The sequence below is a fragment of the Callithrix jacchus genome, chromosome 18 (assembly GCF_049354715.1).
Source record: "Callithrix jacchus isolate 240 chromosome 18, calJac240_pri, whole genome shotgun sequence".
Lineage (NCBI taxonomy): Eukaryota > Metazoa > Chordata > Mammalia > Primates > Cebidae > Callithrix > Callithrix jacchus.
Genome location: NC_133519.1, coordinates 22205058 through 22217843, shown reverse-complemented (window position 1 = coordinate 22217843; position 12786 = coordinate 22205058). Strand labels below are relative to the sequence as shown.

The 12786-nt window shown below is 47.7% G+C and overlaps 1 protein-coding gene across 20 annotated transcripts in view; it reads right to left on the bottom strand.

The window, feature by feature from the left end:
• NOS1AP (nitric oxide synthase 1 adaptor protein) overlaps positions 1–12786 on the bottom strand; it is a 298625-nt gene that overhangs the window by 4705 nt on the left and 281134 nt on the right. For 13 of the 20 annotated variants that reach the window (XM_078356150.1, XM_078356151.1, XM_054247632.2 and 10 more), the window contains 4 exons: positions 10223–10389; positions 8520–8696; positions 4755–4796; positions 235–400 (listed from right to left, as the gene is read on the bottom strand). In XM_078356150.1, coding sequence (XP_078212276.1) covers positions 235–400; positions 4755–4796; positions 8520–8696; positions 10223–10389 — 552 coding nt within the window. The remainder of the gene's footprint in view (positions 1–234; positions 401–4754; positions 4797–8519; positions 8697–10222; positions 10390–12786) is intronic. The other 7 variants (XM_078356154.1, XM_078356149.1, XM_078356153.1 and 4 more) reach the window with 1 other exon arrangement.

Below are 12786 nucleotides of genomic sequence, written 5' to 3'. Positions count from 1 at the left end.
TTAGAAGGCACCCAAGATCTCCTTTGGGCGTATGAACAGTGTCACAATGAAGCCCATATGTAAGCAAGTGTAATTCATTAAGTGTACTAACAGGGAAACAAAGCTGCCTATGTTTTCTGCTGAATATAGGGGCAGGTCAGGGGTCCAAGAAAGCACCACCAAAAACTTGAGGAAAGTAACACTCTTTCCAGAGCCTTCACTGAAGAAGTGAGACTGGGCAGGGTACTGGCTTACTGGCATTCTGTCCTGACAGCTTCAGCTCCAGCTCCTGCACCTGCTTGACCAGCAGGGAGATGTGCTGGAGCATGTCCTTGTTCTGTAGCAGGAGCTGGTGCACGCGAGCCTGGGCCTCCAGCCGTGCAGCAGCCTCAGCAGCCAACTGGTCCTTCAGCAAGTGTACCTGCAGAGAAGAGGCAGTAGCAGAGAAGACAGGACAGAGAGAAGAGAGGGACATGAATGCATATGAGAGTTGCTGGCAGACAGCCGGGACCAGAGATGCCCTCCACATCCTGTTCAAGAAGAAGCCCTTCACCAGCAGAATGGGCATCTGGGCTTATCATTCCAGAGGAGGAGGAGCTGAAAGGAGTGTGTTCACTGGCCCTGTGAAGCTGTGTGTCCCAAGGGACGGCCATGATGCATCACTAACGTACCACTCTGACTCCCACACTAAGGGCGAGAGGCAGGAAAGAGCCATTGACCCGCTATCCGCTGCCACACACACAAGTGTGCACGCACACACACATACACATGGTGCTCCATCCCTGCTTAGAGAACTCCTTCAGCACCCAGCATGGTATGCCATGTTGGAGGTGGAATGGGGCACTCTTTTCTCACCCTGTCTTGTAAAAAACAAAACCAAAACTGATACACTGACCCACTGGCTAAGAACAGTGTCACAACGAAGCCCATATAATCTGTCTTCCTCCCCCACTTGCCCAAATGTAGTGAGAAACAGGAAGCATTACACATGGCTTTTTAAATTAGAGAGGTGGCTGTCATCAAGCCACTCTGTAGGCAGCAGCTTCTTTCCCTGTCTTCCCTTTTTATTTGCCATGGCAGACACCTAGGACTATGATTCATACCACGTACTACTAGGACCACCTGGTAGGGGTTAAACATTTGCTGACTGACTCATAAGAGGGCCTCCTCCAACCAGCCCAGAAGGGCTGAGGTGAACAGTCTGTGGCACCCTCATCAATTTCCAACCTCATCATGGCAGAGCAGCTGGCAGCAGTGCATTCAGCCTGCGTGAGGCCCAGTGGTGTCAACAGCTCTGTTCTTGGTGAGCAATCCTTATGTGGAGATAAAACTCAGTGGGAGGAGATGGGGGAAACCAGAGCAGGACCTGGTTTGAAAGAAAGTGATTTAGAAGGCCAATACAAGTGTTCATACATATGTGATGAATAAAGGGTTCTCCAGGGAGGGCTTCGGAAGGGCCCTGAAGAAAGGGAACTAATGAATTTGATGGCCTGGACCAATGTAGCTTATGGCGAAAAGGGTGTTCTTGTACCAAAACCATGGTGTGGGTAAAGACAGCGCCAGGTGACTAGGGGCAGAAGAGGTGGGACAAGGTTGCAGGAAGATGGATGGGGAGTCGGAAGCATTAGCTGATTCTCTTGCTCAGAAAACAAATGCTCAAATTTCTGAAGAGGAGTTTGCTCCGAAGAGATTCACATTTTTTTTTTAGGGAGTAAAGGACAATTCTAGCCACCCTTGGCCAAGTAACCTGCTGTCCCAGGGTGTGCCCCATCCCCACACCCCAGCAACCAGCACTCAGAGAATTAAACTTGTGGGTACAGTGGCTGCCTCCGTTTTGCCCAGATCGGAGGTCCTGACCTTGCCGTTGACCCTGTTTCTAATTGAATGGAACCACAGGGGGACAAATGCCTAAGGAATTTAAAGTAAATCTGTCCTTCATAAAGCTGCTAAGGACAGAACTGATATTTTGGTCAAGAAGTCAGCCTCATTTTTTATCTCATATTAACTGAGAAAAAAATGGGGTGGGGGGAGGTTCAGAAAGGTGTGATCCAGTGAAATACGTGTTTGGTCCTCATCCCCATTTCCTGGAATACAGCTCCCAAACCCTTGAGATCTCCAGTTGTAAGAGTGTTCTTTTGTGTGCTTATTAGATGATTAGTGGCTGGGGAACCCCTGGAAGCCTCAGGATTTAGGGGGTGATCACAGGAAAGACCAAGGTATGATTAGAGGGTTGCAAGTTTTCAGTCCCAGGCCCCAACCTCCAGGAGGGAAGAGGGGCTAACAGTTAAACTGATCACCAGTAGCCAGTGATGTAACCAATCATGCCTACATAATGAAGCTTCCATTAAAAACTCAGAAGGACTGAGTCTGGGGAGCTGCCAGGCAGCTGAACATCTGGAGGTTCCTGGAGGGTGGGGCACCTGGGAAGGGCATGGAAGCTCCGCACCCCTTTCCAGATACCCTGCCCTAGGCACCTCTTCCATTTGATGTTCACTGGTATCCCTTATAATATCCTTTAAAATAAACCAGTAAATGCAGGTGCTTCCCTGAGTTCTATGAGTCGCTCTAGCAAATTAGTTGAATCCAAGGAGAAGGTAGTAGGAACACCAATTTATAGCCAACTGGTCAGAGGTGTAGGTGACAAACTATGATTTGTGATTGGTGTCTGAAGTGGAGGAAAGGCTTGTGGGACTGAGCCCTCAAATTGTGGGATCTGATGCTGTCTCCAGGTAGATAGCACCACAATCAAGCTAAGTTAGAGGATGCTGGGTGTCATCTGCAGAACTGCTTGCCTACTTGTTTGGTGTGTGGGAAAAAGCCCCATACATTTGGGTCATAGAAGTATGCTGTGACAGCCTAGCAGGAAGAAACTGCCTTTGTTTCCTCCTATACCCACTCAGCAGAGAAAGAAATGTCAATAATATTTTAATTTGGACAGATGGTGGGTGGCTATTAAGGTTTTCTCCTCCTTGGAAACAGGGGCATGGAGAAATTTCATCTGGGGGTCCCCCAAATCTATGTGGTTCTGAGGAACAGGACAAACTGCTGTGGGATGCCCACAGATAAGCCTGAGAGAAGGGTTAGCTTAATCTTGTGCGATCCCAACCGTTACTTATCCCAACAAAGAGTGTCGTCGAGAGGAACCTACTGAGCAAATAAAATTGCTAAATTATTCATCTTCCATTTTCTTTGGAACCAAACCAACCAGAGAGAAATGTGGAACAATGTCTTTCGGTGGATATAAACAAAGAAAGCAGAGAATCCTAAACACCGCTAACTGGCACTTATAGAGGGCTCCCTGCACACATGCTTCAGAGTCAGTTTCTTTTCTTTTTTTTTTTTTGAGACTCACTGTGTCATCCAGGTTGGAGTGCAGTGGCATGATCTTGGCTCACTGCAACCTCAGTCTCCTGGATTCATGCGATTTGCCTGCCTCATTCTCCCAAATAGCTGGAATTATGGGCACCTGCCACCACACCTGGCTAATTTTTGTATTTTTAGTAGAGAGAGGATTTCCCCCTGTTGGCTGGGCTGGTCTCGAACTCCTGACCTCAAGTGATCCACTGCCTTGGCCTCCCAAGGTGCTAGGATTACAGGTATGAGTCACCATGCCCAGCCGAGTCAGTTCCCTGCATCCCACTCTGAACATCCCAGCAGGACAGGCCATTTGAATACACCAGACCAGGAGCTGGAGTGCTTGTCTGTTGGCTACTCCCTAGCAATTGTAGACAACTCACTTCTCTCTGGACCTGAGTTTCTCCATCTGTCAACCAAGAGAACTGGCTTGAGGCTCAGGTAGTTTGATAATTACACATCCAGGATGACATCATGACCAGTACTAGAGGTGACTTGTTAATGGCTCATTGAAAAAATCCTCAGTTCCCCATTGTGAAGTCAGAGAATTCGGATTGAGGGTAAAGGAAGAGTTCCCTCTTACAGAAGCAAGGAAAAAACAAAGTTGAAAGCTTGTTTTGTAGGTACCCAAGTTCCAATGGTGGAGTACCAACAATACCTAAAAGAAGACCCTTGAATCAAATGCCTCCCATCGCAAATCCACGGGCACTAAGTGCCATGAGAAAATGCTGCTTGTACCAGATTAAATAAGAGTTTTACCTCTGTAAACCCAGTTATACCACTTCAGGTATTTTCAAGCCCTGTGAATGTGAGCACTTGCTGCTGCCACTGCCTGAGCCAGCACTAATGAGCCCTCTGCTTCTGCAGCTGTCAAAAGTGGTATTGGACATAAAGCTCAAACCTCATGCTGTGGCAGGCTGTGCTGCAGGAGAGCCCAAACCAGGCCACACTGAAACAAAATGGCCTGGACTTCTTTTAACTTTGAGGTGCAGCATTTTATAACTATGTGGTCTCGAACTTGAAGCCCTGAAATGAGGCAGCGTTATTTGCAGCCTTGGTTTGGGCAGTCTGCTACAGTCCTCTGTGCTTTGTTTCCCCATTCAAACAACAGGAGCAGAGAGCACCACCTCCTCCCCACCAGATAGGATATTTATTTGTATTTAGCACGCTTTTCTTTAAAAGAATTAAACCCCTTTCATAAAAGTAGACCATATTTTTTTGTGGAAAGATAGAAATCATCACCCACTTTCCAGAACTGTGTTGTCTTTGGCAAAGAATGCCCTGCACTATGGCCTCAGCATGACATGTACCTTCAGCCCTGCACCCTCCAGCTCTACACTGCTTCCCAAAACTCTGAAACCCACCCTCAACCCACCCAGCCATGCAAGATCATTGGCCCCCTCACTCTCCAGCTTACTTGCCTGGACTCCAGCTCCTCCATCAGAAGTGAGGGCAGGGCCAGGCTGAAGTTAGGGAGTAGCAGGCACATGGAAATGGCAGTGGAGAGAACCAGAGCAATTTGCCCCCCCACACACTGGACACAGAAGCAGAGGCAGGCACCGCTGTCTCACATGCACAAGGCAGGGACTTGGGCAGTGCACATGAGGGTGCTGGGGACTGGGAGAAGCCAGGAGGACAGATGCTAAATAGAGGGCCTGGGGTGGGATGCAGAATTTCGTTAGCGCTGTTCCTCTAACTATAGCATACATGACTGCGAAGCATAAATAACTAATTCCTTGTTCCTGAACAAGCAGAAGTGGCAGCAGGTATAGGAGAAAGCTTTAAACAGCAATACTGAACTGTACTAACACTTTCCTCATGAGCAAGGCCGGGCATTGGCAAACTGTGAACAGACCTGGCCTACTTAACTCTTGCCAATCAGCCACAGTGCCCAGATCAGTTCTGAGACTATGTTGGCCCAGCCCACGGCCATGCAGGTGCCAGCTACATCCCAGCTTCTATTTAAGGCTTAGCTATACTCTTTCACACCCTTCAACTTCTGGTCCACCTAAAAGCAGGAAGCTAGTGCAGCCAGGCAAGCCTCATGCTGGGTTGGGAGAGTGGTCAGAGGGACTTGGGTATTCACTATTTACACACTGAGGGCTAACCTGGAAATACTTAAGAGTTGGTTGAATACCATCTTTGCCCATATACCTTTAAGGCCAGGGTGAGGCCCTTTGAGACCAGCTCAGAACCAATTTAGGGTGAGGCTGGGAGAGGTCTTGAGGTCTTAGACCAAATCAAGACATTGTGAAGGAGGCCTAAGCCTGGTCCCCATGGCAACAGCATAACTAGACTAGCCTGTGGGAAGAAACTGGGGGGAGGGGAGACATAAATAGTGCAACAAGTGACCTCAAGGGCACACTTGTCTGCAAGAAACTGTCTTTATCCTTTGATTTTTATCCAGGAACAACACAGGAGGATTTGGATGCTCTCTGAGAAAAGGAAACTATTCCTACCTGAAAGGCTGAGGTCAGTTTTACTCATTGGAATTCTGGGGACTGCTGGTAGTTTAATAAAGAAAGACAGAAGCTTTGCAGTTTGGTGGCAATAGAGTCTGACAGAACAAGTAAGAGCTAACCTCATGCTGGAAACTGAAATCAGCCCCATCTATGCAGAGAAACCAAGTTTGCTATATTTGGTCTATTTCAAATGTGTGAAAGATGCCAAGGAGACCCACTTATCAATCCAGCTACATCTTACATAATTGCTTTTACTTAAGGATATAGACACAAATAAAAAGCCCTTGGATTAAGCACTACAAAGAAAGTGGAAGAAAGAGCAGTGTGCAGAGAAGCCTCTAACTGAAGGTCAATTTAGGACTGAATCCATCTGCAGGACAGGGGAGCTGAAAGCCAGCTGAGAGGTACAATATCCCTGCTGTGCTCCTGGACGGCAAAACCAAGATGTGAACAGAAAGAAGGTGATCAGAGACGGATGGGGATGGCAAACAGAGGTACAGGAGTATGTTCAAGAACCTACCAGATGGCCTCAAGGTCATGTCCTATCTGGTGATTTTGGAAGTCTATGACTCTCCCTAAAGTCATCTCACCAATGTGGGACTCAGATGCACCATGGTGGCCTTTTGATCACCACACTGCTTGTATTGAGAGTCAAGCAGGGCAACTATATTCAACAGATTCCAAGTGAGTGAGAGGCTAAGGGTGCCCAGCCTGTGGACATGTCTAGAACTGAGAGAGGCTCATGAAGCAAATCCTGAATACCACACTCTTTTCTTCCCCAAGATTAAAACAGGGTCAGGGAGGGATGTTCCATGGAGACTAATACTTGATTCTATACCAGAAAACCACTCTTAGGTTTCATCCTGACTGTGCTAGACCTGTGATAAGTTATAGGCCTTGTTGCTTTGCAGATTGAATGCTTCCTTCCACTGCCACGATACTCTTGTTGTGTGGATTACACATTTGCAAATAGCTTCTCTCTAGAACTTAGCAGTGACTTCAATTCAAATGCCTCCCTGATAAAATCATACCATGAATATGCATCAAGCCCATTCTTTGATAAATAGTAATTACTTGCCAATTGATACGCTGCAAGATAAAAGTATTATGATCTGTATTCAATGGGAAACTTGTGGAAATGAAATGAGTCTGGGAAGGGACCCGTGCTGGAGTGCTTAGTCTTTGTGCTCCTGTCAGCCATTCTACTAGGGAGGGGATTCTCAGATGACCGTGCCATCATTAACTATAGGAGATGGATTCTTTTATTTGACAAAGAGAAATCTTTTTTTTTCTCCAAATATGAGAAGTCATTAATGACATTCCCTCCTCTCTGTTGCTGTTTTGGGAACACCTGCAAATCCTTCTAGCATCACAAGACATATTTTTTTTCATGGTAAGACTTTTTAAAAAGACTCCAATAACTTGACAGCTGTGTCCATGGATTCTACTCTTCTGAAATCTGGCTCCAAAAGTCATCAATGAGGCTTGCGTCTCAGGCCCAGGTCAATGGAGACCATGTTACAAGAAGGTCTTTTTCAAACCCCGAGCTGTAGCAGATTTGAGGAGGCCAGCGGATGCCTCCTCAAAGTGAAAAGGTGGAAAGGACAGCTCTGTTTAGATTATTCACTCCACTCAAGAGCCAGGAGAAGAGTAAGCAGAAGATAGAACAGAGAGCATAAGTGCTCCCTGGAGAAGTCTGCTCCCCGCCATTCTAGAATGCAGAAAACCTAAGTGGTCAACGGTCTGATCAAGCAAATTTGGAATACTGATGCAGAGCTGCCTTTCCAGGTCCTTCACCTATTCACCTATTCTCCAAGCCCCAACTGCCCCCTCTCCTAAGATCTTCATGCACTTATCAGACCCTGACCCTGTCTCTTGCCTCAGGATTCAGGCTTTGGTATGAATGAATGTTTTCACCATTCCCTGCCTGCTCATGGTAGAAAGGAAGCTCAGACTCATAAGTGCAAAGAAAGATGTGGACTACAGAACCCTCTACAGAAAGCAAACAGGAGGAATCCCTGCTGAAAGCAGCAAGGGAAGTCAGCTCATCCTCCTCTACAATGTAGCAGCAGCCCAACAAGTTTTTTAGGGCACAAACACCGCCTTGATTCTGAGATCTAAGCCAAGTCTTTTCCTTATGGCTCAAATAATATACCTAAATTCCTGTAAGTTAAATCCCACGATAACGAATTCCAACCAAATACTATCCGGAATAAGTAGATCAGAATGGAGGCTGGGAAGCTTGTTATAGACACGGAGACTGGGATGCCAGGGTAGTTGTCTTTTTACAATGGTGTTTGGCAGAAACTCATACTTTAAGCTGTTTTAAGAGTGGTCTCATAAACCCACAACTGTCCTGACTCTGAAGGCATCCCTTCCCATCCCAATTGTCAGGAAAACTGGGCAGGAAAGGAAGGGTGGAATTGTGCGCATCTTTTCCCTTGGTCAGTTCAAGTCATTAAACAACAATGTTCAGCCAAGCCAGCCAAGCCCAGCTCAGAGCGGGGGATACATGGGAAACCAAAATGTGCCTCTCCATTTGAACTGCATCCCCCATCTCTTCCCCTCCCGCTGCCCCCACTCCCCAACAAGCAATGATCCAATAGCATGAGCGATTCCTTATGACTCCCTAGATTTTAAACCTGCCCTGAGCCCCTTGCTAGGGAAGGTGCATCAAGCCCATGAGAGTGGAGCCTGCGAAGTAGGGAGGAGGCTGAGGAGAACCTGGGCCACAGCCACTTGCGTCTGCTGCTGCTGCTGCTGGAGGAGCTGCTGGAGGAGCTGCATCTGGTGGTGGGTGGACAGTGGTGTCCCTGTGCCCAGGCCTGGAGGCTTCGAGGAAGAAGAAGGGAGCAACATCCTGGGTGAGGCTGTCAGCATGGGCTCCTGGGGGTGTGAAACCTGCAGGGGATGGAGAAGACAGGACATGACACGTGGCAGGAGCCATCTTGAGGGCCCTCCCTCTCTTTGGCATGCACTAGGGAGGAGCAAATTGACACACTTACAACCCATAAGTTGACAGTGCTGCATCTTCAATGGAAATGGGAGTAAGGGTCCAGGAAGGAAATGGTGTAGCTGCCTGGGCTGATACACAGTCAGAAAATCATATGGGGACACCTCAGTAACTGACCCTGCATGGTGGGAGACTGAAGGCTGATACTGCTCCATGCCCACCACTTCCAGTGATGTCCTGTCATTGAGTTCCTTGAGATTCTCAACTTAGAAGAATCTATTTTAGTCAAACGTAGCTTCCATCCATCCTAGCATGACAACACCCTCATTGGGAGAATTTTGGAGTTGGGTCCTAGAGGAAGGGGCCATGTGAAGGAGCTACTTCCTGCCCTCCACTACCTCTGGTGAGAACCATCAGTAAAGAAGATGGGATACTAAAATAAATAATGATCTGGAGAAGTCCTGTTAGATGAAAGCCGTTCCTGTCTCCTTCCCTCCTTCTGTCTCCCTCTCCTGTGGGCATTTTTACCAAGATGGCTTCTACACGTCATAGAATTCAATGACAGGGAGAGACATTTTATTTCTGTCAGTTCTGTTGTGGGGCCTTCTCCAGGCATATAAAAGGAAGGTCCCCAGGGACACAGGGCTATTTCCACCTGTAGAGGACACACTGGGTCCAAAGGAAACATCAGGCAGACAGCGCAGAACTGAACTGCCCTCCAGACCTCCCTGAGAGGTAGGATATGAATGATGAAGAAAGAGAGGTGATGTAATATAGTGAACTGCCAGGGAATCTAAGGGTAGAGCTATTGGTCAGTAATTTTGCTTCTGGGTTTAAAACATTTTTAATTAGGTTTGGCTCCAGGTTGGAATTTGGTCTCAAGTTCTTAGTTTCTTAATTGGATCACATTAGGAAACCCCATAGGCCACAGTCATCTCACCTATACTGGATGTTAGGCTGGAGCTGATGATGACTAAGGTGTTCTCTCAGTTTTTAACATCCAGTGGGCCAATTTCCAGACTCCGTGGTGCTATCTACAGGAATTACCAAAGGTACACCACTGCTATTGCAGGCAGAGGGGGGCCAAACTGACTTTGCTCTATTAGCTTTAAGCCACAGAGGAGTCTGGGTGTGTGTGTATGTGTATGGCAGAGTGAGTCTTGCAAAATACTGTGCAATGATGAGATGCTGTTAAGGGAAGAGGGTGCCAGGGAGTATGAGGTCAAATACCGGTGGGATTCTGGGAGGGCGATGTGTGTCAGGAATCAACTCCATGGCATCGTGGCCTGTAGCAGGCCTAGCATCCAGACCCTCTGGAAGTCAGACCCTCCAAAAAGCAGTGAAGCATGCTCTGGCACCATCACTGTGCTGTGAAATGCCTCACTTGGAAGCTGAGCTTGCAGGGGCTAGGAAGTGACTGACAACCTGAGGACACATGTGTGCAGATCACACAGATGGGCCATCTCTTGCCTACCTTGGAGCCTGTGTGGGAGGCTTCTTCCTTCCCTACGGCATCTAGATCAGTAACACCTCGGCTGAATTCCAGGACGTCATTCCCTGGGAGTGGGACCTCCACCGCGTCAATGTCAGTCTCCTCTGCAGTGGCTGTGGAGGCCCTCTCGGCTCCTGTGAGCTGCCGGCCTGCAGGGACAACACGAGAGTGAGGAAAGAAAATGAAGACACTGAGAACAAAGTCCTCCTTTCCTAACATTTTAGCTTTCAGGCATGTTGAGCCCAGGGACGCCCGTGGCTTTGTAACATTTCACACATCTTTCCACTCAAGTACGTTAAAGTGCATTTCCAGCCCAATAAGATGTTCTCATCTTCGTATCTTTTAAAAGTGCAGAAGCAAAAGCAATACTTCCTCAAGCCTGGATGTGACAGTTTTGCCAGGTCCACAGGCATATGTTAACAGGGTGTGGGACACTGGGAGAAGGGAGTGCTGGTCATCATCTCATCATAACTCAGGAACGGAAGCAGCCAAGGGAAAGAGCCCTGGCTTGGGGGACCAGAGATGAGGCAGTTGGGCCTCTAATGAACTGCTGGACAAGAAGCAAAACACCTCTCTTTCTCTGGGCCCTGTTTCTTCAACTACAGAATTAGATGCTCAGTTAGATGGATAGGTAGGGTTCCATAACTGAAGAATAAGGCAAGGAGATAAGAAGCCATATTTTAACACAGTATCCATCTCTCAGCCCTCAGAGCCTGCTCCTCTCACCAAGAGCAGAAGCCAGGAAGAGGCCTGTAGGAGGTGGCACGGGGAGCAGGGGAGGGATGGGGTGGCTGCTTTTCCATGCTTCCTTATCTAATTTTTCTACTTCCCACATTTCTTCCTTTCCATTGAAGACAACGGCCATGTCTTTATTTAACCACACGCACAGCATACTGCTTAATACCAATGTAAGAAAGGCCTGCTGTTTCTTACTTATCTTCCTTCCCTGATCCCATTTCTTGGATTCTATAAAAATATCTGACAACTCCTGGGCATTTCGTAGGAAATACTTTCATTTTCTATTTTTGCAATTAGGTTAATTACTGCCGTCTTCAAATAAGATTTCTCATGAGTTTTCAGAGACCATGTACCAATTATTAAATGGACCAGGTGGAGGTACAGCAGGAGACACAGAGCTGATGCCCGGCGCTGAAGCCAGCCCAGGCACCCAGGCCTCAAGTCATTTGAGTGCTTACTTTGTAGAACAAATTGTTCTAGGAAGTTTTCTTAAGGGAAACAAGCCTGGCATTTAGAAAGTAAACAGTGGGCTTGGTTTTCTTCCTGGCTACTCCAGAAGCTGAGGAGACAGTCCTGTGGAGGGCTGCAAAGGTGTTTAACAGAAAAAATGGTTCTGACTGTGGCCAGTGGGGACATGGAGGGGGAAGCTCTTCTGCCCCTTGGTCAGCCAGTAGGCGGGAGCACAGGGAGCAGCCTGTTCTCTACCACACCCTGCACCTGGAAGGGGTTTAGCCTGAGAGAAAGAGGGTTGGTAGTTGGGAGGTGCTGGGAACTGAGTGTCTGGTTCGCCATGCCTGTACAGAAAAGAGCAGGATGAAATTTCCATCAGTGATCAGGAGGAGTTGGGCTCCTGCAGCGCTCTGTGCACTTAGCACATGATATTGGACGTGCCTGGCCATCAATCTTCCCTTATAGACTTGAGGCCAGGCTGTGTCTCATACATGTTTCCTAAAAATGTTTCTCTGGCACAGAGAAAGTGTTCCATAAATACTGACAAAGGAAGTAGTGTAGTGACAGGGTAGCAAAACAGGAGAACAGGCTGCAGGCTTATCTACTTCCCATCCCTGGAGAGACTAATAATGAGGAATAAGAAGCCCCAGACACAGAGGGTTTGGACAGGGCCTTGCCAGAAGCCCAGGTGGAATCAGAAAATCTCTCAGGTTTGGCAGGGCATGGTGGCTCATGCCTGTAATCCCAGCACTCTGGGAGGCCAAGGAGGATAGATCACAAGGTCAAGAGACAGAGACCATCTGGGCAACATGGTGGAACTCTGTCTCTGTTAAAAATAAAAAAATTAGCTGGGCGTAGAAGTGGGTGCCTGTAATCCCAGCTACTCAGGAGGCTGAGGCAGGAGAATTGCTGGAACTCAGGGAGGCAGAGGCTGCAGTGAGCTGCGATTGTGCCACTGCACTCCAGCCTTGGCGACAGAGCAAAACTCCATCTCAAAAAAGAAAATCCCTCAGCTTCTTGCTCTGTTTTAGGCGGACTTATAAAAACACAAAGCATTCAGCTATTTTGTTTGTATGAGCAGAGTTCCCAAACTAACGCTGAAGTAATTCAATGACAAACCATAGGACTGCTTTCTAAGAGACCTCCTGCCACGCAGTGGGGGTCTCGACGATCACAGGTGGAGTCCTGCTGCTTTATTACAGCAAATGGGCACAGATCAGTATACTATCCACATTGGTTAGAACTGGGAAGGGTAGAGCTGGGATAGACAGGACATGCTGGATGGAGGACTGTAATCATTGTGTGTGCTGTAGTGTATCACGTTAAAGACAGGACCTGGTGGGAGGGACCCACAGCAA